The following is a 26171-nucleotide window of genomic DNA, read 5'->3' on the forward strand; positions in this document are numbered from 1 at the left end:
TTTACTCACAAAATCAGACTAGTTTATATTTCGAAAAACTAGAACAAAGTCATTACCAAGACCAGGAAAAATAGGGCTGGAAACACAAACCAAACACATATTCGACAACTGAAAAACAGCAAGGGAAAACAAAATGTGTAAAACACTGAATAATGGCAGAACAAACTCAGGATTACATAATTAGAGTAAAACTACCAAACCAGTGTAATCAGGCTTTGTTGATGATCATAAACTCAGTTAACTCAGACTTTAACTATAAATGAAGGTGGGACATAAGTAGCAAACAGCCAAACAAATGCCATCAAACATAAAGACACTGCTATTGACTTTGTACTGAACGAATAGGAGGAATTTTAAAACATTTAAAGCAGCGACATCAAAGAGAAGATCCTCTTTTATGACAGCTACAAGAAATCATCTTTTTTAAGTGCAAGCGAAATCGACATTAATTTGTATAGTGTACAATGTGTATATATACAGAGACTCAAAAATCTAAGCCCATAGGTCTTAGATATTAATTTTATTTTAATTTTAAACTTACAGTTTTATATCTGTAAGTTTAAATATAATTAAACTAAACAATGGCAATTAAACCAGATTACTGCTTATGTTTAATGGGTTACGGACACAGTACTATACATTTTAATTAACTATAATAAATAATCTTCATTAAAATCACACAATTTTGATTGGCTGAATCTTGGATTGTGATCTCTAATCCAGAACTTAACCTACATGCCCTGTAGGAGGTTAGTGCAGCATAAGTTACCATGGTCTCAGAAAGCAATTAAAGCTCAGCTATCTTAATGAAACATAAACCTGAACTAAACTGGCATTACATATCTGTTTTTGTGGTACAGAAATATTAACTGTTACATAGACTGTAACATTAACTGTACACTGGTGCAGTGTTCTTGTTTCCTGCATTTTTTTACTTATTTTGATTGATCAAATTATGTATAACAGTAAGCTTTAGTTTTGTTTGAGCTTTATTTTATTTTATTTATTTATTTATTTGACATGGACATCACAATTACACTGGACAACCAAATGCATTTGTTTAAGTGTTTTAGCAAACTTGCTAACTCTTAACACCAGTCCACAGGAGGCTTAAAATTGACAAAATAGAAACATAATAAAACATACAAAACATTACAATTCTTTACATAAAATTACTGCAGGCAAAAGCAAAGGCGACATGATCCAACCAACTAACAGTAGACTATTTGTGCAAACACTGCTGTTTTGTTTTTAGCCACTTTTTAAGAGCACTACTAAAAATATTTAGATTACTTTCTGATTTTAAGCTAACCGGTAAATCATTCCACAGTTTGGCTCCCTTTACAGAGAAGACAGATTGACCAAATGAGGTCTTACACTTTGGCACTAGACAGTCACCGTTAGCAGTTGCCCGTGTAACTCTGTGGGAGGTTTGATGCCGATTGATTAGCTTAGAAAACAGGATTGGAACATGATTATTTAAACATTTAAAAAACAATTTAAGATAACTAAATTGAATAAAACTATCAAAATTAAACAGGTTATGTTTAAATAAAACATCACAATGATGCCATCGCATAGGCTTTAAGTCCATAATTTTAACTGCTTGTTTTTAGATTGAGTCAATAGGCTTCAATGTAGTTAAAAAAGCTTGTGACCAAGATGTAATGCAAAACGTCAAGTGAGAGAATATCATTGTGTGCATGTATAATTTTGCAGTGCGATATGTTAAAAACCTTCTTATAAAACGAAAACAGTTTAGACTTGGCTTAACTTTCTTACTTTAATTTTTAACATGACTATCAAATTTTAAATTAATGCCTAGAGTTAAATTTAGATACTAATAAATCGCTATTTCATTACTTTGGACTTATTAAAAAAATATAAGGATTAAATGTGTCAACTGCTGAATTATCAAGAAGCTTGAATTTCTAAAAATATTTTTTTTAAATCATATTTCGGATCATATTTATAATTCACACAATTTCAATTTTGATCCACAAGGATTGTATGAAACTAACTCAAACCCAGGGTAGAGCGGCTGAGTGAATGTGGTGTGAACTCTGTGAATGAGACTCATTGTGTCAGAGACGCTGTAGAAGGACAGAGTTCCTGCACTGTGATCCACATACACTCCTATTCTAGATGAGCTGGACACTAATGGCAGTACGGTGTGTTTTGATTTATGCACAAAAGTGCAAATGGAGCCAGAGCAGAACAAACACCAAGACTGATTACTATATCCAAACTCAGTTCCCTGTCCCTTCCAGCCTATGCTCTTATACGCCACTGATATACCGACCGAACCACTCCACTCAACTTCCCAGTAACAGCGTCCACACACACTCTCTCTACACAACACCTGATGCCAACAATCAAATCTGTCTGGATGATCAGGATACTGCTGGACTGTAGAACTGAGTTCAATCACTCTGTTCCCTTTAGACAGCACCAGATTTTTATTCATTGTGTTTAGATCCAAGAAGAGCCAACAGGTATCTGATGAAAACAACGCAATGTTAAATATTCACAACGTTTCACTGTTATCAAATGTTTTCATCAAAAAATTTTACTAATCAGATAAATAACATCCAGTAAGAAAACATCTAGTAAGATCAAATAGTTGTCATGTATTTTTTCTGTAAAAACGTTAACTGTACATAATAAATTTGCATGCATTGTTTTAATACTGATCTTTAAATATTAAAGACTAAAAGTGTTACATATATATTCAGTCTGATTTAATGAGAACTAAAGTCTGTCTCTTTATGTTTACTGTACATACATGTTTATAGAAACTTACATTGAAGGAACTCCTGATGAGTCTTTGGTTCAGGAGTGGGAGTGGTGCCTTTATAGTCTCTCACTATGCAAACCAACAAATAGTTTTTTAGTAAAAACTGTAATTATGAAATTTTGGTGGGAATTATTGAAATATGCTTCGTCCTCATACATAATGAATATCAGTAATAAAAACTCACTTCTCCAAGTTATCTTTTCTATCTCCTCTCTGCAGAAATGCTCCAGTTTCTCTCTCAGTCGAGACACAGATTTACCAACATCATCAAAAGAGAGAGAAGAGCTGACAGTGATGCTGGATGAGTCTGTAGATCCAGGAGGAGTAGAGAGAGACTGGAAACTCTACACAGACACAACACAAACAGCAGCTAAAGACACACACACATCTGACAGAAACACAATCTCTGCACAACATGCTCTTCCACTGTGCTGTTTGTCAGATCTGTGTTACCTGGAGGAAATGGATGTGATGGTCTGTGTGTGAAAGCTGCTCCAGCTCAGCGTCTCTCCTCCTCAGATCATCAATCTCCTGCTCCAGTCGCTCCAGTCGTCCTTCAGCTTCACTTACTGCAGCCTTTTCCTGATCTCTGATCAGCTGCGTCACCTCAGAGCGGCTTCTCTCAATGGAGCGGATGAGGTCAGTAAAGATCCTCTCAGTGTCTTCCACTGCTGCCTGTGCAGAGCACTGTTAGGACACACAGAGAGAGAAGCAGCAGAATCAGTCATTCACTCAGCTCTTACTGCTGCCTCACACAGCCTTTTCCCCACAGGGGCTTCAGTGGGACTCAAAGTGCTCCAGCACTGGGCTCCTCACTGACAGACTGCAGGACAGTCCTGAATCTCATATAGCTCTTCCAGCAGTCAGCAGTTGATCTTCTGCTAAAACTCACCTTGTGAGACTCTACAGCTGCTCTCAGCTCCTCAAACTCCACCTGTTTCCTCTGGATTCTTTGATGGAGTTTACTCTGGGTTTCCTCCAACTGCCTCTATAGGATTTATAATATTACATGCAACATATTAATAAACTTATTACACTTGAGAATTCAACAAAGAATGTTTCCAAAGAATAGCAAATAGTTCATACATGTTTGTCAGTCCTTTCTGCTGCAGCTGATACAGTGTTGTGGTTTTTGTGTCCATCCATTGTACACAGATAACATATACAGCACTGATCAGTACGACAGAAAACCTCCAGTAGTTTGTCATGTTGAGGGCAGATCATCTCCTGCAGTCGTCCAGTGGCGTCCATGAGATTGTGTTTTTTACTTCTGAAGAAACTCGCGTGTTGCTCAAGATGATTTTGGCAGTAAGAGTTCAGACACATCAGACAGGATTTGACGGCTTTGTTTTTGTCTCCAGTACAAACATCACACTCCACATCTGCAGACTCAGAGTAACACTGAGCAGGACGAGCAGCTTGTAGTTTGGTCTTCTTGAGTTTCCCCACCACTTCAGCCAGCATGGTGTTTTTCCCTAAAGCAGGTCTTGGAGTGAAGGTCTGTCTGCACTGAGGGCAGCTGTAGACTCCCCTCTGCTCATCCTGATCCCAGCAGTCTGAAATACAGCTCATGCAGTAACTGTGACCACAGGGAATGGCCACTGGATCCTTCAGTAGATCCAGACAGATTGAACAGCTAAACTGATCCTGAGCCACTGAAATACTACATTCTGCCATTTTACAGCACAAACTCACAGACAGAAGAGAATACTCAACACTTCGACAACAGCTTAAGTTTCAATTTTTCTGAGAAGAATCACTTCCTGTTTGTGAAAAACGAATCAGCCAGTCATATATAAAACACCACTAGATGACAGTGTTGTACAGAAGATATTCATTATTAGAGACAATCTTAAAATCTGTGATGTTTATTTAGTCTTTTTTTCGTCACTTAACACCTTATTTTAATACTTTTGTGTGCGAAGTGTTGACAATAAATTGTATTTAAAGACAATCATGGGGAAAAATACTTTAAATTTAAAATATGAATAAATAATAACTGAATAGAGAGTCGTGTTTTGACAGTGATGTTTATTTAGAAGCTGAACTCGGGGTTACACTTTTGTCTGTGGTAAAACAGAATTCATCAGGAGAGAAACAAACTCACAATGTGAAAATACACAAAATACAGAGGACTATATTCTTACTGAGGCTGATAAAGTAAAATACAAATTCTACAGAAATACATTTATCTTGCAGTACTACTAAGGATTCTTCTGGCATTTTATATTGGTCAATAATATAAACTAATGATCTATTTTTTTTGCCTTAATAAATGACAATATATGTGTCTTTCAAAACTGATGCAATAATAGCAAATTTTCAGTACAAATAAATCTGTTCCAATAGATCAAAAATTAATACAATAATATAAATGCAAGATCACAATGGCTGTGATATAAAAGCACTGAGAGAATAATTATATATTTCTGCTATTCTTTTAAGATTAAAGTTTAATTTTTTTATCAGAGCACATATAAACAAGAACATGCCTGTGTGAAATCTAGAAACATGCAGTGAGAGTCAGCAGGATATGATTCTGTTCAAAGTGACAAAAGCACAACGTTCATCATTTGACATTTCATATCTTTGCTGGCATTTCTGTTTCTTAATTTGGTGGAGAATTTAGTCTTGATTTATTGATAATAAAACAAAAATGTTTCACAGTTACTGATTTATCACCATCTACATCTTCACATCACTTAGTTTTATTTTTGGCTTGCTTTTTGATAATAGAAAATATAAAGAATTGATCCTAAACCCAGGGTAGAGTGGCTGAGTGAATGTGGTGTGAATGCTGTGAATGAGGTTCATTGTGTCAGAGATGCTGTAGAAGGAAAGAGTTCCTGCACTGTGATCCACATACACTCCTATTCTAGATGAGATGGACATTACTGGCAGTTTGGTGTGTTTGTTATTGTGCCAAAATGAACAACTGGAGTCAGAGCAGGACAAACTCCAGGACTGATCATTACGTCCAATTACACACTCAGTTCCCTCTCCTTTCCTGTTGATGCTCTTATACGCCACTGATATGGACACTCCTCTGCCGCTCCACTCCACCTCCCAGTAACAGCGTCCACACACACTCTCTCTACACAACACCTGAAGCCAACAATCAAACCTGTCTGGATGATCAGGATACTGATTGTCTTTAGAAGTGTATTCAAACACTCTGTTCCCTTCAGACAGCAACAGGTAATTATTCACTGTGTTTGGATCCAAAGTAAGCGGACCGTAATCTGATGAAGACAAAACACATGACTTTTGTTTACAAAAATAAAAATCCACATTTATTTATTTCTTTTACAGTTTGTCATCTCTGGGTTTGATTATCAATGCATATGAATAAGCTAAATTTAATCATTAACATGGGCACATAGAGTAAAACAAGAGAACGAGAACACAAATAGGACATATGCTTAGTCATTTGTAAAGAGATAAATAGATAGATAGATAGATAGATAGATAGATAGATAGATAGATAGATAGATAGATATAGATAGATAGATAGATAGATAGATAGATAGATAGATAGATACATAGATAGATAGATAGAAATTAATTGCCAGTTCATATAATAATTATATGAATATGTAACAAAGTATAAATACTCATAACTGTTATAATACAAATACAACACATATAGCGGCAATATACAGCCAATTTTGTCTTAAAAATTAATTCTATGAGTTTATAAAAATGTAATTTGGCAACAAAAGAAGCTTTACTGGATCATATTTGTGCCACTTTTTATTCAGTTGATCAGTCTGTGTTAGTTTGTGATCTCTAACCCTAGAATAAAACTCTCTCCAGAAAGAGCAGGTTAGCTTTAGTGTAAATTACCATTAAACTTATTTTCTTGAGAACTTGCCTAAGTAAAATCTAAACTTCATGCAACAGGTCTCTGAGCAGAACAACACCAACATAAGCCAGTTATCATTTGATTATTCATGAGTAGTTATAGTTTATTTCCTTCAATTCACAGGTGTTTCAGTAGTGAATCTTTTGAATATTAACTATGACATGAACATGAATGTTCAGCACAGTTCAGTCTGATCTATAATATGTTTTGATGTGTGATAAGGACTAAAGTCTATCTCTGTATGCACAGTATGATGATCTTATTAGAGACTTACACTGGAGGAAGTCCTCACGGGTCTTTGGTTCAGGTTTGGATATCCTGGTTATCTCTCTCACTGTGGAAATCAAAAGAAACTTGTTAGTAAATATTACACAATTATGCAGAATGCACTGTAGCTGTAATTATAAATCATAATAAAATAATTGATATTTTATTTAAATATATGATGCATCCAAAATCGCATAATTCCATACTATATAGTATGTGAAAAAGTTTGCAAGCTGAGTAGTAAGTCTGAATTTATAGTACTGAAAAAAATGAAGCACCCAGATGACCTACTACTTCAGGTGAGGCTCTGAAGAGCACATCCGATGGACACTGTACTATCCCATTAAGCCATGAGAGAAAATATTAATGAGAGTGAAGCGTCATAACTGATGTGGTCATGTGATGATGACAAATGGCAGATGTAGTACATCTGAATTCACTTGATAATACTCAAATTCATACCATATTGAACAACCTTTTCTAATTGTTGTGAAATCAATTCAAATTCAAATGTAGTACCAACTATAGTGATTTTGGACACAGCTATAATTATTTCTGTGTTACAGTACATGACACATATATAAATATAAAGCTTACCTTTACCAGATATCTTTTTTATCTCCTCTCTGCAGAAATGCTCCAGTTTCTCTCTCAGACGAGACACAGATTTACCAACATCATCAAAAGAGAGAGGAGAGCTGACAGTGATGCTGGATGAGTCTGTGGATCCAGGAGGAGTAGAGAGAGACTGGAAACTCTACACAGACACAACACAAACAGCAGCTAAAGACACACACACACACATCTGACAGAAACACAATCTCTGCACAACATGCTCTTCCACTGTGCTGTTTGTCAGATCTGTGTTACCTGTAGGAAATGGATGTGATGGTCTGTGTGTGAAAGCTGCTCCAGCTCAGCGTCTCTCCTCCTCAGATCATCAATCTCCTGCTTCAGTCGCTCCAGTCGTCCTTCAGCCCCACTCACTGCAGCCTTTTCCTGATCTCTGATCAACTGCATCACCTCAGAGCGGCTCTTCTCAATGGAGCAGATGAGCTCAGTAAAGATCCTCTCAGTGTCCTCCACTACTGCCTGTGCAGAGCGCTGTTAGGACACACCGAGAGAGAAGCAGCAGAATCAGTCATTCACTCAGCTCTTACTGCTGCCTCATAGCCTGTTCCCCACAGGGGCTTCAGTGGGACTCAAAGTGCTCCAGCACTGGGCTCCAGGGGCGCAGCTAGGGGGCAGAGAAGTTAGGACGTTTCTAAGGACCCATGCCATTTTGGGGCCCCCAGAGTTACTAATACACCACCAGAGTTACTATTACACCACTCCTAAACCCCCACCCACCCCAACCAAGCCCCACCGATCCCTAACTCCCAGCACCGATACTCGTGACTCAAAATTCTCCCCACCATCCACTCTTCCCTTTCCTTCCCATAGTGGGATCCTCACTGACTGACTTCAGGACAGTCCTAACTGAGTCTCAAACAGCTCTTCCAGCAGTCAGCAGTTGATCATCTGCTAAAACTCACCTTGTGAGACTCTACAGCTGCTCTCAGCTCCTCACACTCCTTCAGTTTCCTCTGGATTCTCTGATGGAGTTTACTCTGGGTTTCCTCCAACTGCCTCTATAGGATTTATAATATTGCAGGCAACATATTAATAAACTTATTACACTTGAGAATTCAACAGAGTGGTTTTAAATAGCAAATAGTTTATACCTGTTTGTCAGTCCTTTCTGCTGCAGCTGATACAGTGTCGTGGCTTTTGTGTTTATCCATTGTACACAGATAACAAATACAGCACTGATCAGTACGACAGAAAATCTCCAGTAGTTTGTCATGTTGAGAGCAGATCATCTCCTGCAGTCGTCCAGTGGCGTCCATCAGATTGTGTTTTTTACCTCTGAAGAAACTCTCGTGTTGTTCAAGATGATTTTGGCAGTAAGAGTTCAGACACACCAGACAGGATTTGATAGCTTTGTTTTTGTCTCCAGTACAAACATCACATTCCACATCTGCAGATTCAGAGTAACACTGAGCAGGACGAGCAGCTTGTAGTTTGGTCTTCTTGAGTTTCTCCACCACTTCAGCCAGCATGGTGTTTTTCCCTAAAGCAGGTCTTGGAGTGAAGGTCTGTCTGCACTGAGGGCAGCTGTAGACTCCCTTCTGCTCATCCTGATCCCAGCAGTCTAAAATACAGCTCATACAGTAACTGTGTCCACAGGGAATAGTTACTGGACCCTTCAGTAGATCCAGACAGATTGAACAGCTGAACTGATCCTGAGCCACTGAAATACTGGATTCTGCCATTTTACAGCACAAACTCACAGACAGAAGAGAATACTCAACATTTCGACAACAGCTTAAGTTTCGATTTTTCTTAGAGGAATCACTTCCTGTTTGTGAAAAACGAATCAGCCAGTCATATAAAAAACACCACTAGATGACAGTGTTGTACAGAAGATATTCATTATTAGAGACTATCTTAAAATCTGTGCTTATTTGCCCTGTTATTTACTTTATCACTAGTTAGCACCTTATTTTAATACTTTTGTGTGTGTGATACTTTGACAATAAATGGGAAAAAATACTTTAAATTAAAAACAAAACAAAACAAATAAATAATAATAACTGAACTGAGAGTTGTGTTCTGTCAGTGATGTTTATTGAGGAACTGCACTCAATGTTACACTTTTGTCTGTGGTAAAACAGAATTCATCAGGAGAAACACAAACTCACAATGTGAAAATACACAAAATACACAGGACTATGGTACTACATAAATACTACAACCTTAAATCAGAATAAGTTGGGACAGTATGTAAAACGCAAAATAAAAAAGTAGTGAATTGACTTTGACTTGTATTTCATTGCAGACAATATGAACACAAAATATTTCATGTTTTGTCTGGTCAACTTAATTTCATTTGTAAATCTTTTCCTGTCATTCCGACACACCAAAAAAAGCTGGGACAGGAGCAGTTTAGGGCTAGTAATCAAGTAAATTGGTTAAATAATGAGTTCAACAGGTCAACAAGTGGTTGTATGATTTGGTACAAAATAGAGCCCAGAGACTTACACTGGAGGAACTCTTCACTATGGAAATCAACAGATACTTGATATTATTAGTTCATTTTCTTTTCGGCTTAGTTCCTTTATTAACTCACGGACAATTTAGCTTACCCAATTCACCTGTACCGAAGAGCTTAATCGTAAATGCTGATGGACTTGAAAGAGTTTAATCTATTCAGAAACATAATGGATATGAAAATGTTATTGCAGTGCTTTGCAACTCCAGTTAACTGCCGAGAGAACAGTCTAGCTGTATCCTGATCAGACAGTTTAGATAGCTGGCTCCAGACATTAAAAAAGTGTGTGTGGATAGTCTTACTGGAAGGCTGAGTTAAGTGGTGTCTGAATCATCTGAAATGATTAGATATTTGCTAAATACACTCAACATAAAAAAGTACTACAGAAATAATTATTTAACTGTAAACATTCCCTTACCAGATATTAACTCATAAAGATAGAAAATCTGTGTTCTGTTCAACACAAAAGACAATATTTTGAATAAAGCCTGAAACCTGTCACTATTGACATATGTAGTTTTTTTTTCTACTATGGAAGTCAGTGGTTACAGGTTTCCAGTTTTCTTTAAAATAACTTCTCTTGTGTTCAACAAAAAAGCTTTCTACTTTACCAGCTAGACTGCACTACTCAAAATCTAAAATTACACAGAATTTCTTTCTACCATTTGCCCTACAAGTGACCGGTGTAAGTCTGCTGAAGGCTTCCTGAACCATCTCTTTTGGATGAGTCCAAAATTTTATGATTTCTAGTGTGACATATTTAATTGGTTTTCTAATATGCATGGTGTTACCTTCACACCCCACCCAGAAATTGTTATATTTGGGTACTCTCATTTAGTGATTGATTATAATGTGTCCATACAAAGCACCATCACTTCTAGAATGATTAAGAGTGTTATTCTAAAACTGTGGAAATCAAATTCTATTCCTTGATTTAAGACATGGTTAACTACTCACTCAAAATGTTTTTTTTTTTTTTTTTTTTTTAAACTGCTTTTATTCCTGCCGAAATAAAACAAATAAGACTTTCTCCAGAAGAAAAAAATATTATCAGACATACTGTGAAAATGTCCTTGCTCTATTCAACATTATTTGGGAAATATTTTAAAAAGAAAAAGAAATTCAAAGGGGGGCTAATAATTCTGACTTCAACTGAATACGCAATAAAGAAAATAAAAACACAAAGAAGCAGTCAATAGGTAGTGAGCATTTTAAGCATTACACTGCTGCTCAGAATCTGCGTTATATTGGTCCAGGTGATCAAGAAATGGTTGCCATATTGTAAAACTTAGCAAAATCATCAATAACTCCATAACAGACTCCTTCCATGTGCAATATTTAAGGTAAATATTATTAGCGCCTTTAATCTATTTTTTTCGATAGTCTGCAGAACAAAAAACTTGCCTAATTACCCTAACTTGCCTAGTTAACCTAATTAACCTAGTTAAGCCTTTAAATGTCACTTTAAGCTGTATAAGTGCCTTGAAAAATATCTAGTCTAATATTATTTACTGTCATCATGGCAAAGATAAAACAAATCAGTTATTAGAAATGAGTTATTATGTTTAGTAATGTGCTTTAAAAAAATCTTCTCTCCGTTAAACAGAAATTGGGGAAAAATAAACGGGGGCCTAATAATTCAGGAGGGCCTTCAACTGTATATATATTTAAGTGTTTTTAGTAATAACTTTATTTATTTTTTGCCTTTATTAAATTAAACAAAAATGAATAAACAAGACACATCATGCAAAAAGAAGGGAAGAAATTGAATGGGAACAACCTAAACTGTGGCTAGCTGTAACATGCTTGGTTTAAAAGTTATTATGTTTTACAAAAAACAAGAAAGGGTTTTAAAACATTGGAGGAGATCTTGCAAAGCAAGAGACCGCATCTCGTTGGTTATCTCACTTACTTATTGCTAACGTTTTGCACATATACACATAAGAAAATCCTATGCAAACCGAATGATTTAAATACCTGGAGATGAGCAAAGGGTCTCTGCTGTACAAGCCTTGCTACCCAACCATCATCCCCTGCAGGTAAGAAGAGTATTGCAGATTATGTTTTTTAATGCTTTAGCAATGTGTCTATAATTGTATGAGTTAGATTCAGAATGGCTTGCTCTACTCAGCTTTTTTATTGTTTGTTAAAATTATTAATTACCATTTTATATTATAACTACAGTTGTATAACAGTGTGGAAGAACAATCCAGTTTCAGAGGTCTCAGAAAGGTATGTATTCGGTGCCCTGCTGTGCTGTAGGCTAATCTTTTTTTTAAATCACTAAAAAAGTAGTGTGAATCAGAATGTCTGTAATGTTTCATACCTTTGGTTTGTGCTTATAGCTATGCATGATGTGCTGTAAATTTCTAATCTGGCATACAGTCAAAATTATTAGCCTTTGAAATTCTTTTCTCTTTAAAATAATTCTGAAACAATGTTTAACAAATCAAGGACTTTTTCACAGTATTTCCTATAATATTTTTTATATATTTATAATATATATAATTTTTTTAAATTTATATAATATTTATTTTGTTTTATTTCGGCTAGAATAAAAAGCAGTTTTTAACTTTTTAAAAGCCATTTTAAGGTCAATATTATTTTAGGGGCCTACCCTTTAGCAATATTTTTTTTTGTCTACAAACCATTTATACATGACTTGCATAATTACCCTAACATGCTTAATTAACCTAGTTTAGCCTTTAAATTGCACTTTAAGCTGATCTAGAAAAATATCTAGTAAAATATTATGTACTTTTAGTAAATACTAAAGAAATCAGTTATTAGAGATTAGTTATTAAATCTATTATGTTTATAAATGTGTAAAAAAAAAAAAACAGAAAACGTTAAACAGAAATTAGGGGGAAATTATACAGGGGGGCTATTAATTCAGGAGGGCTAATAATTCTGACTTTAACTGAATGTCTTCTAACTGAATTTCTTTTTTCAAAGGAGCCTGTAGAAGATAATGAGTCTAAGCAAGAAGTGTTCTTTGATCACCTTATTTTTCCATCTCTGCTTCTCTTTGCTGGTAGTTAATGTTCAAACTGCCCATCAAACAAACACAGTAAGGCATAATACAATTCGGTCACACTTTATTTTGATTGTCCATTTGTTGAATGTAAGTTACATTGCATCTACATGCCAACTAAATCTCATTAGATTATAAGTTGACTATTAGGTTGAAGTTAATGTAAGCTGACATGTACTTGCAAAGTTTCATATAGTCAGTTAAATTTCTGTTTAGCAGAAGTATCAACAGATATTAAGCAGACAGTCTTACGCAAAATAAAGCGTTAACTATAATTCTCAGACGAATAAACTCATATTATTAGTATAAGTGAATTACCTCATATAAGTGAATTTTCCCACATATATTTTTTGTTCACAGCCTGAATTTGGAGATATTCTTGTATTTCCCACATCAACCTGTGGAGTAGCTTTTGCTAGTCACTACGCTATATATGTTGATGACGTGACAATGCCTGATAAAAAAGACGGAGAGAACCTTTTTCACATGACAAGTAATAAAATCAAAACAAAACTATATTATGCACTATTATTTAAACAGCCATAGCCACTTTTCCTGCATTAATAACTGCAAAATGCATATTCTCCCCCATACACAGAAAACCTTGACGGCACATCTGGCTGTGGATTTGGAACTACACACAGAGTAACATTCACAGTGGACAATTACTTGGATGACCACCGCCAGCAGGTCAATGATCAGCAAACCATCATCAATACTATTAATGAGCTGAATAGAAACTGTGGAACATGGTCTTGGTCAAACACCTGTGAACATGTTGCCACACATATACGATATGGCGCAGCTTCTAAACAGTGCAATCAGGTAAGTTATAAAGAATGTATGATCTTTACAATGGGTTGTTATCAGACATTAAGTTAATCTCTCTCTGTAGGCCATAAGGGAGCTGGTTAGGTTAAAGGCATAACTATAGATGTAGCTTTTTAAGGGGGATTATAATTGATGAATGAATGTATGAATAAAAGAAATGATCAGAATATTTATTGGTATATGTTTTGTTCTAATACTACTATTCATGTTTTTTAGCATGGCACCCTGTTTGGAAGTTTAGTATGTCAAGTAATACTTCCCATCGTGAATGGAAAAAAAAGAAAGCGCTCCTTGAAAGGAAGCAAATTCATGTATCAGCATGCACCTGCAGCTTGAAGATGTTGTTGTTGGTGTAGCAGCTTAACATTTTTTGTAACATTTTATTGTTTCTTCTTCTTAAAGATATTAAACCTAAGAGCAAGCAATGAATGTGAAGTTTGTCTCATTAATTGGTGATGTGCTTAAACTTAAATTACATTTATATTTGTAACACCTGATCACAAAACTTATTTAAGTTTAAAAAAACAATTAACTGAGATTTAAAGCTGAATAAATGAGTTTTGCATTGATGGATGTATTGTTGGAATAAGACAATTTTTGCCTGGAATCTGAAATCTAAGATAAGTAAATCCAATAAAAAGCTAATTAAACCAATAAAGTTGATGAAAACGCACAGTAATGCACATTACTTATGAAAATTTGCACTTTTATTTATAGAAACTTTACAAAAAATGTTGGCATAAAATACATTTTGACCCATGCAATATATTTCGGCTATTGCTAAAAATAAACACGTGCAACATAAACAAAATCAATAATCCACATTTACACAACTGTTTCATATATAATTTAGGACTATAAGCAGGGATGGGCAGTATTTATGATACAAGTATTTAAAATACATATTTCAAATACAAAATAGTATATTCTAATTTGTATTTGATGGGGTTTATGAAAATGGCCTAATATTTTGTATCAAAATACTTTAGTGTCTTGTATTTTTTTGTTTAAAATGCTGTAAAATACTTTATAAAAAGTCCACATGATGACATCGTAAAAAATGTGGCCTTCGATTGCTGCTTTCTCAGTTATTTGCCTAAGCTTAAGAGCAGACCAGAAAATTTACTAATATTAAAGAAGGGAGTCAAAATGGATGGAAATTATGCAACACAAATAAATAAATAAATAACAGACAAATTATAGCAGTATTTTTGGGAGCAAGTCCACAATCATTGAAAATAATATACTGTACAATGCTAAGACCAGCAATATATAATGGCAGTATAGTGTACAATTCATCAGCATCTTTGCCTAGGAAATGGGATGGAATAAAATAGCCAAAAGCAGGAATATGGAGCCCACAGCACAATCCTTATCAGTCTCAGTGTTGCAAGTGGAAATGCAAAGGAAGTTCAAAAATAAAACAAAACACTTGGCAGATAAAGCCTCCCACAGCTGCGGAGGACAAGCCCCATCGGGCTGAGATTGGTAACTGTCGACCGTGCCACGCAGCCAGCCACACAGCCAGCCGCCTGGGACAAGCAGGGCATGGAGCCCAGGGCCTTACGGGCCCAAGAGCAGACCATATATGCATTCCCAGTTCAAACCCATGCTCATTTGGCCCATAATAATTCTATGCAGGACCCATATGTGCATTCCCAATTCAAACCCATGCCCACCTGGCCCATAAATATGCCATGCAGGATTCATATATGTGTTCCCAGATCAAACCCATGCCTGTCCCTTATGGGGCCCATGTAATCAGCTCAAATGGGCTTCTTTTGTGGGACTCATACTACAAAACCTACATGGGACCTGCTGATTTCACCCAGCCAAAGCCCATGCCCACACAGTTAGCATGGAACCCGTAGTTAACCCGTCTGGGCCCCACATGTCATTGCTGGCTGGGTCCCTTATACAAATGTACATTAAGAGAACGAAAGACTACAGAATGAGAACTTGTTATGGCATCTAAAAAATGCTTTGTTGAATGTGGAATCTACAAAATTTTGCCATTGCCATTTTCTGGCACAGTGGCTCAGTGGTTAGCACTGTCGCCTCATAGCAAAAAGATTGCTGATTCAATTGCCGGCTGGGCTGGGCCAGTTGGCTTTTCTGTGTGGAGTTTGCATGTTCTCCTAGTGTTTGTATGGGCTTCCTCTGGGTGCTCCCACAGTCCAAAGACATGTGGTATAGGTGAATTGGATAAACTAAATTGACCACAGTGTACGAGTGTGTGTGCTTTAATGTGAGAGTACACTGGTGTTTCCCAGTACTGGGTTGCAGCTGGAAGGGCATCTGCTGCATAAAACATATGCTGAAATAGTTGGTGGTTTATTCCGCTGTGGCAACCCCTGATAAAATAAGGGACTAAGCCGAAGAAAACTTAATGAATGAAGTAGTAAACACTTGCTGTATCATCAATTGCCATTTTCACCGCCAGTTTTTTCTGATTTCTTAAGTGAAAGCAACAGACACTAGACATCAAGTGAAATTGAAAGTACAACCTGTCACAGCCAGGCCAGGTTCTTCCCACTCCCAATCACAAGATTCACCCTGTGCAGTGTTCACAGTCATTCCAATCAGCAAGGTCCCTGCCATCCGAATACTAATCATCACCAGCGTACCTGCTGTACGTCATTCTCCTCTCATCACCTCACAACTTACTTGCATGCCGCTTCGCTCAGGGTCCGGCCCATCGAGAGGGACAAACTCTCACGGTCAGGCATACCAAGTATGATTCTATTACTTACCTCATCTGCTCCAGTGTACCTATTGTCTTCGTCTCTCCACCTATGCGGTTCCCTCCTGGTTGTGCGTTTCCTGAAATCATGTGTTTATTGTCACTCTCAGTCCATTTCATCCTGGTCCACTGCTCATCATCTACAAGAGAAAAGACTTAACATGTTTGCCACATATCCTGTTATTCATCAGTCTGCAATAAACGGTTACATTTACTCCTTTCTGGTCTCAGTCCAATTTCTGTGACACGACCTGACTGTGTTTGTGTATGATGGAGAGATACTTTGAGTAATTGAATTGCAAGTGCTCACACTACAAATAGAAGAACAAATCGGGACTGTTTCTGAACATTTGAGTAATTTCCTTTTTATTTTTTATACTCCTCTGCTCTGATGGTAAATCATCTTGCACTTCATTCAAGACAAGTTATTTAGTTGTATAGAACTGTTCTCAGTGCATCAATCTTTTCGAAGCAGTTTTACTATAAGTTGTATAATTAGTTGACACTGGAATATACATGGAATATTGCTATTCTTGAGATGAATAAGTAGTACTACTACTAATAATAAAATTAAATATAAAGAGGAATGGGCCAGTGCACTTTTAATCGTCCTTATATGATTCAAGTCACTTTCTTTAGTTACTTTTAAAGACAAAATAAAATATTTCTTTATAATATTGCTGGTTTGGGTTGCATTAATGAGAGTCTGAAAACAGCAAGATGTTTTTTTTTTGTCTTAATTAAAGATTGGTGGAAACATTGACTTACTTGAACTGATTCTGACTCTTGGTTTTACTGCTTTATTCTAAATAGGAATTGTTAGACACAGTTATGAAGCCTTTATTAAGTCAAGTGTCTCTCTCACTACATGAAAATGTCACATTTACATGAGAAGTTAAAGTTATAATTACATTTGTTTCATGGTCCAGCAGCTTTAAAAAGACTAAAGAAATCACCCAAAGTTCAACTTCAAGTGAAGAATTAGAGATGTGACAGATGTCTGGCTGCCGAAAGAAGCAGTCTGTGTTTAATGTGACACTGATAAAGTCTAGAGACATTTTACTGTGGTAATTATAAAGAGGTGAGATAAAGTCCCTTCGACAAACTCTCAAACCCTATGCCACACTTTTTTTTAGTTTTACAGAAATCAAACAAACAGATACTGTATTAACTAATAAAGTAGTCACTTATGAAATGTAGCAAATTTAATTTCTCAGCTGCACAGCTTCAAAACTTATCTCTCAACAAAGATTACACAAATACAATATTCTGTTCATATTATGATACATGTTTATCATTAAATTATTTTTGTGTTATATTTATTTACACCTTCTGTTCATAATTTGTGTTTTTGTGCTTTGCTGATAGTAGAATTAAAGACATTCATGGCAATAAAGTACATTCAATTAAAAATAAATAAACAAATAATGCAGTTGACTTGAGAGTCGTGTTCTGTCAGTGATGTTTATTGAGGAACTGAACTCAATGTTGCACTTTTTTCTGTGGTAAAACAGGATTCATAAGGAGAAAAACAAACTCACAATGTGAAAATACACAAAATACACAGGACTATATTCTTACTGAAGCTGATCAAGAAAATATGAGTTGCTGTAGAAATTAGAGCATTTGTCCAGCCATTGTATATTGGTCAACAAAGTCAATTAACAAACTCTTATTTGCTTATAAAATGTCTTCAGATCTTCAGATCAGATCAGATCTTCAGATCACTCAGTTTTATTTTTTGCTTGGTTTCTGAAAACAGTGAATATAATGAATCAATCCCAAACCCAGGGTAGAGTGGCTGAGTGAATGTGGTGTGGACTCTGTGAATGAGGCTCATTGTGTTAGAGATGCTGTAGAAGGACAGAGTACCTGCACTGTGATCCACATACACTCCTATTCTAGACGAGTTGGACATTACTGGCAGTTTGGTCTGTTTTTTATTGTGGCAGAATGAACATCTTGATCTAGAGCAGGACAAACCCCAGGACTGATCATTACGTCCAAACCCGCACTCATCTCCCAGTCCCTTCCTGCTGATGCTTTTATAAGCCACTAATATTTCCACATCACCACTCCACTCCACCTCCCAGTAACAGCGTCCATACACATTCTCTCTACACAACACCTGAAGAAAACAATCAAATCTGTCTGGATGATCAGGATACTGCTGGTTTGTAGAAGTGTGTTCAAACACTCTGTTCCCTTCAGACAGCACCAGGCAATTATTCACTGTGTTTGGATCCAAAGTGAGCGGACGGTAATCTGATAAAGATAAAACACATGACTTCTGTTTAGAAAAATAAATATACACATTTATAGTTATATTAAGATATTTTAGGATAAATTATTTCAGCATCTTCCCCTTGTCAACATTACAGCATCATCAAATTAGTGTGTGTGTGTGTGGATGGGGGGGGGGGGGGGGGGGGTATATAGCTGCTATATGTGTATATATATATATATATATATATATATATATATATATATATATATATATATATATATATATATATATATATTATATGTAATTTATATATAATAATATAAATTAGAAATATAAATATAATTTATATTATAGCTTTTTTATAATTTTTTTCTATTTATTTATTTATTCATTATTTTGTTAGTATTATTAAAGTGTTTTTACCACGATGTGTAATAAGGACTAAAGTCTGTCTCTGCATATACAGTATGATGATCATAGAGACTTACATTGGAGGAAGTCCTCACGGGTCTTTAGTTCAGGTTTTTGAATGCTGGTTATGCCTCTCACTATGGAAATCAACAGATACTTGATAATAAATATTGCACAATTATATAACATACACTTTAACAGTAATTACAAAAATACAAAAACATATTTTAAAAACCATTTATATTTGATGTGTCTGAAATTGTATACTTGTTCTAATAAAAAGTATGTGAAAAACAGTATGTGAGCTCAAGAGTATGTCCAAATTCTTTCATTCATTCATTCATTTATTTTCTTTTCGGCTTAGTCCCTTTAATAATCTAGGGTCACCACAGCGGAATGAACCGCCAACTTATCCAGCATATGTTTCACGCAGCGGATGCCCTTCCAGCTGCAACCCATCACTGGGAAACATCTATAAACACTCATTCACACAGAAACACTACGGACAATTTTAGCTTACCCAATTCACCTGTACCGCATGTCTTTGGGCTTGTGGGGGAAACAGGAGCACCCGGAGAAAACCCATGCGAACATGGGGAGAACATACAAACTCCACACAAAAATGCCAATTGACCGAGCTGAGGTTCGAATCAGCGACCTTCTTGCTGTGAGGCGACAGCACTACCTACTGCGCCACCGTGTCGCCTGTCCAAATTTATAGAAATAGAAAAAAGTAGGCAAGAAGGACCCAGATGACCTGCAGTACTACTTCAGGTGAGATTCTGAAGAGCACATCCAAATGACATTATACTCTCCCATATAGTCATAGGAGAAAGTATAATTAGGAGTGAAGTGAATTGGTGGCGGTAATGTGATAAATGGCAGATGTAGTACATCTGAATTAAATTCATAATGCTATATAGAACGCATCCATTATTGACATGAAAGAGGGAGTGGACACATTATGTTGAACAATCAATAATGAACAACCAGATGACCAATAACTCTGAAGAGTAAAGCCGCGGTTATACTGGACTTTTCTCCCAATAGACTTCCAGTCATACGCATGCGGTTGCGGCAGACCGGAAAAGCAAGCTCATGCGACAAGTTTCGCAGTTCGCTGCTTTGCAAAATTCAAGCTTAGTGAACTCTGACCTGCGAAATCACATCATGTAATTGCATGAGACCAATCGTAAATCAAAACATGATCTCTCTGGTCTATAATTTAAAATATGGAGCAATCGCTGACTATTTAAAATGTCTAATCATCTTGTTTAATCCCGCCCCTATTCGCAGTGCTGTACGACAGAATTTCGCATGATCAAACTCTAGTGTGATGGCATTAACCACTGAGGAGCCAAACACTAGCATTTGGCTGGTGATCAGGGCCGGAGCAAGCTGAACTGCCGCTCTAGGCAAAGGACGGTCACGCCGCCCTTAAACCTAAATTGAAAATGGGGGGGTTCTCTATTCTGCTGCCCTTGACGTGAATATAACTGAGGCGCGGGTGGCGAGGGTAGTTTAGGGGACACCGCCCTCACAATTCTGCCGCCCTAGACGCGGATATAACTGTGGGTGCGGGTGGCGAGGGTAGTTTCGGGGACGCCGCTCTCTCTATTCTGCCACCCTAGATGCGAATGAGGGCGCGGGTAGTGAGGTTAGTTTCGGGGATGCCGCCCTCTCTATTCTGCCGCCCTAGGCGGCCGCCTAGGTCGCCTCTATGGACGCGCCGGCCCTGCTGGTGATTGAGCAACTGTGGCAATGGATTATAATGTTTCCTTTCCCTACTTCAGGGAAGGAGGGTTACATCAGTAACCAAGATGTTTCCTTTCAGGTCAGGAACTCCTACATTATATTGAAAAATACTATGGGAAAATGTATGGAAAGCACCATAGTGGCCAAATGTGGTTCGCATTTGGTGAGGAGCTTGCCAAACGAAATGCATGAGCACACAGCGTCATCAAAACCATAACATTTCAAAGTTCCCGGGCCCTTTTATTACCAGAATCTGGGAATCCTACAATATTTCAAGGGGGAGGTCATAAGAGTTTTTAACCTAGCTACTGTAGGTTAGGATTTTTTAATTATGACAGTACATTAGGACATCATCCCAGTCCCTAAGTGGGAGGGTGCTGTCCAAATGGGAAGACATTGTGACAATACGCAAATATGGGCTAGCCCTATCCTAGGAAGAGCACTACATATGAGCAAGATGTTTAGCTGGTGGGGAAGACACGGGTCCAGCCTCTAAGGTGACTTCACTGTGGCTGACTAAGCATATAGCATCACCGAGCAAGGATGCACATAGCAGGCATCGATCCCCAAAATGCAGGCTGACCATACCAGTGAACATAATGGGCCATACAGATCCTCCACTGAGTCGGATGTTGGGGGCCTCAGGTGAAACTTCCTAGTGTTCACCTGATAGGCAACTAACTAGCAGAGAAGAATAAGTGCACACATCTCTGGGTTAGGGAGAATGGCACAGTAAGAGTTTTTATCAACTAGCCTGGCTTTCTCCTGACTTGCTGACATTACCCAGCAATTGGGAGGAAAAATCTGTAAAGTCTTGCAAATGTGTTAGGTGTTGCCCAACCAGCAGCACTACAGATGTCTGTTAGTGAGGCGCCATGTGCTAATGCCCAGGAGGAGGGATCACTCCAAGATAAATGTGCTCTCACTCCTGAGGGGACACCTTGGCATGCGTATGTGAGAGCATACATAACAGAACGACCACCATAACAGATGAAGAGCTGCCCAGGTTCCCAACACTTTTGATAGAAGCCAACATGACCACCAGAGCTGTCTCAATTGACAGAATTCAGGGATACTCAAGTGGTTTAAATGGATCTCTCTGTAGTCCCGAAAGCGCTACAAAAAGATCCATAAAGGGCATAAGAGGTCGACAGAATGGATTTAGGCACAGTTTAGGATTTGTACAGTGTGAAGGGTAACAATCTCTGCTCCAGATTTTTCTCAAGGAAAGCTTAAGGAAAGCACAAAGCTGATCTGGAATGTTTAGGGGTCTTCTCAATGAGAAACGCAACACTCACTGAATAGATTCCACTTCAGGGCGTAGATTAATTGATGGTGTCATTCCACAAACCTGCAGCTGCATGTTCAGTGCACACAGTCCCTTGCCTGTACTGGAAGCATCTGTCAAGATGACAACATGCCTGGAAACCTGTTCTAAGGAACATGCCTGGACACCTGTTCTAAGGTGCACCCCTGCTCATGGAAATGCAAAGTTCGTCCAGGGACTGAAGATGTGGCAACTCATCACAGGGGAGAGCTTGCTCTTATCTCAGTAGACTCGAAGCTCCAAATGGTTGAGGTGCCGAAGCAACTTGTCCCTGTACATAATCAATTGATCCCAAGACTGAGCTAAAATAAGCCAATCATTAAGATAATTGAGAATGTGGATACCTGAAAGCTTGAGAGGTGAGAAAGGCGCCCTCCATACCTATGTGAGCTCTCCATGTTTTTTCGGGAAGAAGGGAATGAAGGCCTGGGGGGTTTGCCTTCTTACTTTTTGGACCCTACATAGCATCCCTCTAGTCGATCTGGCAGTAGGGTGGGTGATCACACCTCCAGCCCAACTATAGAAGTAGCCTGGGAAAGCACAAACATCATATCGAATTCTATGTCCTGTACTGCAAGCACCCCAGAGGGTGGGAGCAGCTATGCGCTGCAGGGAAGCAACAAGAGTGGCTCGCACATTTACAAGTACGAGCCGCGATCTCAGCTGCGCAACAAACATACCCTCATATTGAGGGCATGAAGTGCGCAGCTCGACTGCCACTGAATGTGCTGTCACCCCACTGGATGCAAAACTGGAGCTCTCAAAACGGTCTCAGCAATAGCAATGTGTCTTTCTTCAATGCAAGTTGGCTCTGAAGCAAAAGTCTGACAGGAACTGCGATTTCGCAGGCCAAAGTTCAATAAGCTTGAACTAAGCGAATTGCGAAACTTACCACACGAGCTTGCATTTAAGTCTGTCACATTCGCGTATGTATGAATGGAAGTCTATGGGGGAAAAGTGCAGTGTGACCGCAGCTTTACTCTTCGGAATGATTAGTCACCTGAAAATTCCCCATGATATTGTTCAACAAAATGTTGGAGTTCCTGACCCTAAAGAATTGTAACCGTTGGGATGTAAATTCTAATTCAAATGTAGTACCAACTCTAATAGTATGTGATTTTAGATACAGCTACAATCATTTTAATGTTACAGTAAATTACACAAATAAGTAAATTTATACCTGATATCTTTTCTATCTCCTCTCTGCAGAAATCCTCCAGTTTCTCTCTCAGACGAGACACAGATTTACCAACATCATCAAAAGAGAGAGAAGAGCTGACAGTGATGCTGGATGAGTCTGTAGATCCAGGAGGAGTAGAGAGAGACTGGAAACTCTATACAGACACAACACAAACAGCAGCTAAAGACACACACACATCTGACAGAAACACAATCTCTGCACAACATGCTCTTCCACTGTGCTGTTTGTCAGATCTGTGTTACCTGGAGGAAATGGATGTGATGGTCTGTGTGTGAAAGCTGCTCCAGCTCAGCGTCTCTCCTCCTTAGATCATCAATCTCCTGCTTCAGTCGCTCCAGTCGTCCTTCAGCTGCACTCACTTGTGCCTTTTCCTGATCTCTGATCAGCTGCGTCACCTCAGAGCGTCTTCTCTCAATGGAGCGGATGAGGTCAGTAAAGATCCTCTCAGTGTCCTCCACTGCTGCCTGTGCAGAGCACTGTTAGGACACACCGAGAGAGAAGCAGCAGAATCAGTCATTCACTCAGCTCTTACTGCTGCTTCACACAGACAGCATGTTCCCCACAGGGGCTTCAGTGGCACTCAAAGTGCTCCAGCACTGGGCTCCTCACTGACTGACTGCAGAACAGTGCTAACTGAGTCTCAATTAGCTCTTCCAGCAGTCAGCAGTTGATCTTCTGCTCAAAACTCACCTTCTGAGACTCTATAGCCACTCTCAGCTCCACACACTCCTCCTGTTTCCTCTGGATTCTCTGATTATGTTTACTCTGGGTTTCCTCCAACTGCCTCTGCAGAAATCATAGAATACAGTAAATACATTACATTTACTACACTTGTCACAAATTTATTTAATAGTTTGTATAGTGTAATATGGATCATACCTGTTTGTCAGTCCTCTCTGCTGTAGCTGATACGATCTCATGGTTTTTGTGTTCATCCACACACAGCAAACAAATACAGCACTGATCAGTGCGGCAGAAAACCTCCAGTAGTTTGTCATGTTGAGGGCAGATCATCTCCTGCAGTCGTCCAGTGGCGTCCATCAGATTGTGTCTTTTACCTCTGAAGAAACTCTCGTGTTGTTCAAGATGATTTTGGCAGTAAGAGTTCAGACACACCAGACAGGATTTGACGGCTTTGTTTTTGTCTCCGGTACAAACATCACACTCCACATCTGCAGATTCAGAGTAACAGTGAGCAGGACGAGCAGCTTGTAGTTTGGTCTTCTTGAGTTGCTCCACCACTTCAGCCAGCATGGTGTTTTTCCCTAAAGCAGGTCTTGGAGTGAAGGTCTGTCTGCACTGAGGGCAGATGTAGACTCCCCTCTGCTTATCCTGATCCCAATAGCCGGAAATACAGCGCATACAGTAACTGTGTCCACAGGGAATAGTTACTGGACCCTTCAGTAGATCCAGACAGATTGAACAGCTGAACTGATTCTGAGACCACGAAATACCAGCTTCTGCCATTTTCTTGCACAAAGAGAAAAAAACAAAAGCTTAGCTAACTTTCATTTTAGCTAAACTGGTTTTTCCTGATTTTGCATGTAAGAAAAATACAAACAGTGACTATTGAACAGCAGGCTGTATACGTGCAAATAATAGTGCAAGAGAAAAAAAATCTACAAAAGTTGATAACAATTTAGATATATTTTAAGGATTTAAAAAGAGTATAAAAAGCATTGACAAAAACATCATTTTTTATTACTGTCGTTCAGCGTCCACAAGATGGCGGTGTCGGTCAGAAACACAGTCCGCGGGGGTGTGAAGGCGCGGTGCTCCGGCAGGGGGCCCTCTCACTAGCTATGGAATTTTCCATGTCTGTTTAGTTTGTGCCAAACACATGATGCAGCACATTCTAGACCAGAGCTGTTCAACAGGCTCATGCAAGATCATTACACAAAATAACACTTCATTTTGATTACAGAATTCAAAACATCTTGAAAGCACCCTTTATGTTACAATATATGCTACTCAACACTTAGATACAGCTAAACACAGATGGGCATGCACATGTTAAGTCATTTATTTACATTACAGTAACACTGAAGGATTGGAAGAAGTAGTTAGAAGTAGTAGAAGTAGTATTTTTACTTGCATTATTGTGGCAACATCCTGCTGAAAACCAACTAAGTGCTAGTTTGCTAAATTAGTTCAAGCTGGTTACTCATTCAGACCTGATTGAAACTATTAATGTTTACTTAAAGGGACAGTTTTTCACCCAAAAATGAGACTTTTTTTTTACCTTTATGGGCATTTTTGTCTTTTTCATGTTAAATATTTTGATAATTATGGCTGGGTAGTACAACCGCCTCACAGCAAGAAGGTCGCTGGTTTGAGCCCCGGCTGGGTCAGTTGGGATTTCTGTGTGGAGCTTGCATGTTCTCCCTGTGTTTGCGTGGTTTTCCTCCGAGTGCTCCAGTTTCCACCACAAGTCCAAAAACATGCAGTATAGGTGAATTGGGTAAGCTAAATTGTCTGTAGTGTGTGTGTGTGTGTGTGTGTGTGTGTGTGTGTGTGTGTGTGTGTGTGTGTGTGTGTGTGTGTGTGTGTGAATGAGTGTGTGTGGATGTTTCCCAGTGATGGGTTGCGGCTGGAATGGCATTCACCGCGTAAAATATA

General features: G+C 38.1%; 3 protein-coding genes and 1 long non-coding RNA gene across 7 annotated transcripts; 1 reads left to right on the forward strand and 3 right to left on the reverse strand.

The window, feature by feature from the left end:
- Nucleotides 1–4562, reverse strand: ftr13 (finTRIM family, member 13). The gene is made up of 6 exons (XM_695031.10): nt 3884–4562; nt 3690–3785; nt 3251–3484; nt 2982–3141; nt 2804–2866; nt 1–2499 (listed from the first exon to the last, which is right to left on the reverse strand). The coding sequence occupies exons 1-6, from the start codon at nt 4472–4474 to the stop codon at nt 1970–1972; spliced, it is 1674 nt and encodes a 557-aa protein (XP_700123.5). The 5' UTR covers nt 4475–4562; the 3' UTR covers nt 1–1969.
- A 246-nt stretch (nt 4563–4808) lies between these two features.
- Nucleotides 4809–9362, reverse strand: ftr14 (finTRIM family, member 14). Of its 2 annotated transcripts, none has more exons than NM_001045270.2 (6): nt 8654–9362; nt 8465–8560; nt 7800–8033; nt 7527–7686; nt 6937–6996; nt 4809–6039 (listed from the first exon to the last, which is right to left on the reverse strand). In NM_001045270.2, the coding sequence occupies exons 1-6, from the start codon at nt 9242–9244 to the stop codon at nt 5483–5485; spliced, it is 1698 nt and encodes a 565-aa protein (NP_001038735.2). In that variant the 5' UTR covers nt 9245–9362; the 3' UTR covers nt 4809–5482. The 2 variants fall into 2 exon arrangements, with proteins under 2 accessions (NP_001038735.2, XP_068081043.1); XM_068224942.1 differs by having other exon boundaries at nt 7533–7686; nt 8654–9314.
- A 2661-nt stretch (nt 9363–12023) lies between these two features.
- On the forward strand, nt 12024–14321 carry LOC137487483 (uncharacterized). Its single transcript, XR_011006088.2, has 6 exons — nt 12024–12062; nt 12208–12255; nt 12979–13093; nt 13418–13550; nt 13656–13882; nt 14105–14321. It is a non-coding gene; the product is annotated as an uncharacterized lncRNA (long non-coding RNA).
- Nucleotides 14322–18076: 3755 nt separating this feature from the next.
- On the reverse strand, nt 18077–25732 carry ftr15 (finTRIM family, member 15). Of its 3 annotated transcripts, XM_073929239.1 has the most exons (8): nt 25648–25732; nt 25258–25348; nt 24432–25022; nt 24243–24338; nt 23795–24028; nt 23532–23685; nt 19347–19406; nt 18077–18896 (listed from the first exon to the last, which is right to left on the reverse strand). In XM_073929239.1, the coding sequence occupies exons 3-8, from the start codon at nt 25017–25019 to the stop codon at nt 18343–18345; spliced, it is 1686 nt and encodes a 561-aa protein (XP_073785340.1). In that variant the 5' UTR covers nt 25020–25022; nt 25258–25348; nt 25648–25732; the 3' UTR covers nt 18077–18342. The 3 variants fall into 3 exon arrangements, with proteins under 3 accessions (XP_073785340.1, XP_073785334.1, XP_017207658.1); XM_073929233.1 differs by lacking the exon at nt 25648–25732 and having other exon boundaries at nt 25258–25528; XM_017352169.3 differs by lacking the exons at nt 25258–25348; nt 25648–25732 and having other exon boundaries at nt 24432–25029.
- Nucleotides 25733–26171: the final 439 nt, after the last annotated feature.

This window comes from Danio rerio, chromosome 2 (assembly GCF_049306965.1).
Source record: "Danio rerio strain Tuebingen ecotype United States chromosome 2, GRCz12tu, whole genome shotgun sequence".
Taxonomy (NCBI): Eukaryota; Metazoa; Chordata; class Actinopteri; order Cypriniformes; family Danionidae; genus Danio; species Danio rerio.

What these genes read in the sequence shown, in the direction of transcription:
- ftr13 (XM_695031.10), bottom strand. Translation starts at nt 4,474, where the DNA reads ATGGCAGAATGTAGTATTTCAGTGGCTCAGGATCAGTTTAGCTGTTCA. An exon ending in ATCACATCCATTTCCTCCAG is followed by an intron (nt 3,142 to 3,250) that starts GTAACACAGATC and finishes GTGTCTGTGTAG; the next exon opens with AGTTTCCAGTCTCTCTCTAC. An exon ending in AGAAAAGATAACTTGGAGAA is followed by an intron (nt 2,867 to 2,981) that starts GTGAGTTTTTAT and finishes TGGTTTGCATAG; the next exon opens with TGAGAGACTATAAAGGCACC.
- ftr14 (NM_001045270.2), bottom strand. Translation starts at nt 9,244, where the DNA reads ATGGCAGAATCCAGTATTTCAGTGGCTCAGGATCAGTTCAGCTGTTCA. An exon ending in CAGCTGTAGAGTCTCACAAG is followed by an intron (nt 8,034 to 8,464) that starts GTGAGTTTTAGC and finishes GTGTCCTAACAG; the next exon opens with CGCTCTGCACAGGCAGTAGT. An exon ending in ATCACATCCATTTCCTACAG is followed by an intron (nt 7,687 to 7,799) that starts GTAACACAGATC and finishes GTGTCTGTGTAG; the next exon opens with AGTTTCCAGTCTCTCTCTAC.
- ftr15 (XM_073929239.1), bottom strand. Translation starts at nt 25,019, where the DNA reads ATGGCAGAAGCTGGTATTTCGTGGTCTCAGAATCAGTTCAGCTGTTCA. An exon ending in TGGCTATAGAGTCTCAGAAG is followed by an intron (nt 24,029 to 24,242) that starts GTGAGTTTTGAG and finishes GTGTCCTAACAG; the next exon opens with TGCTCTGCACAGGCAGCAGT. An exon ending in GGAGATAGAAAAGATATCAG is followed by an intron (nt 19,407 to 23,531) that starts GTATAAATTTAC and finishes TGATTTCCATAG; the next exon opens with TGAGAGGCATAACCAGCATT.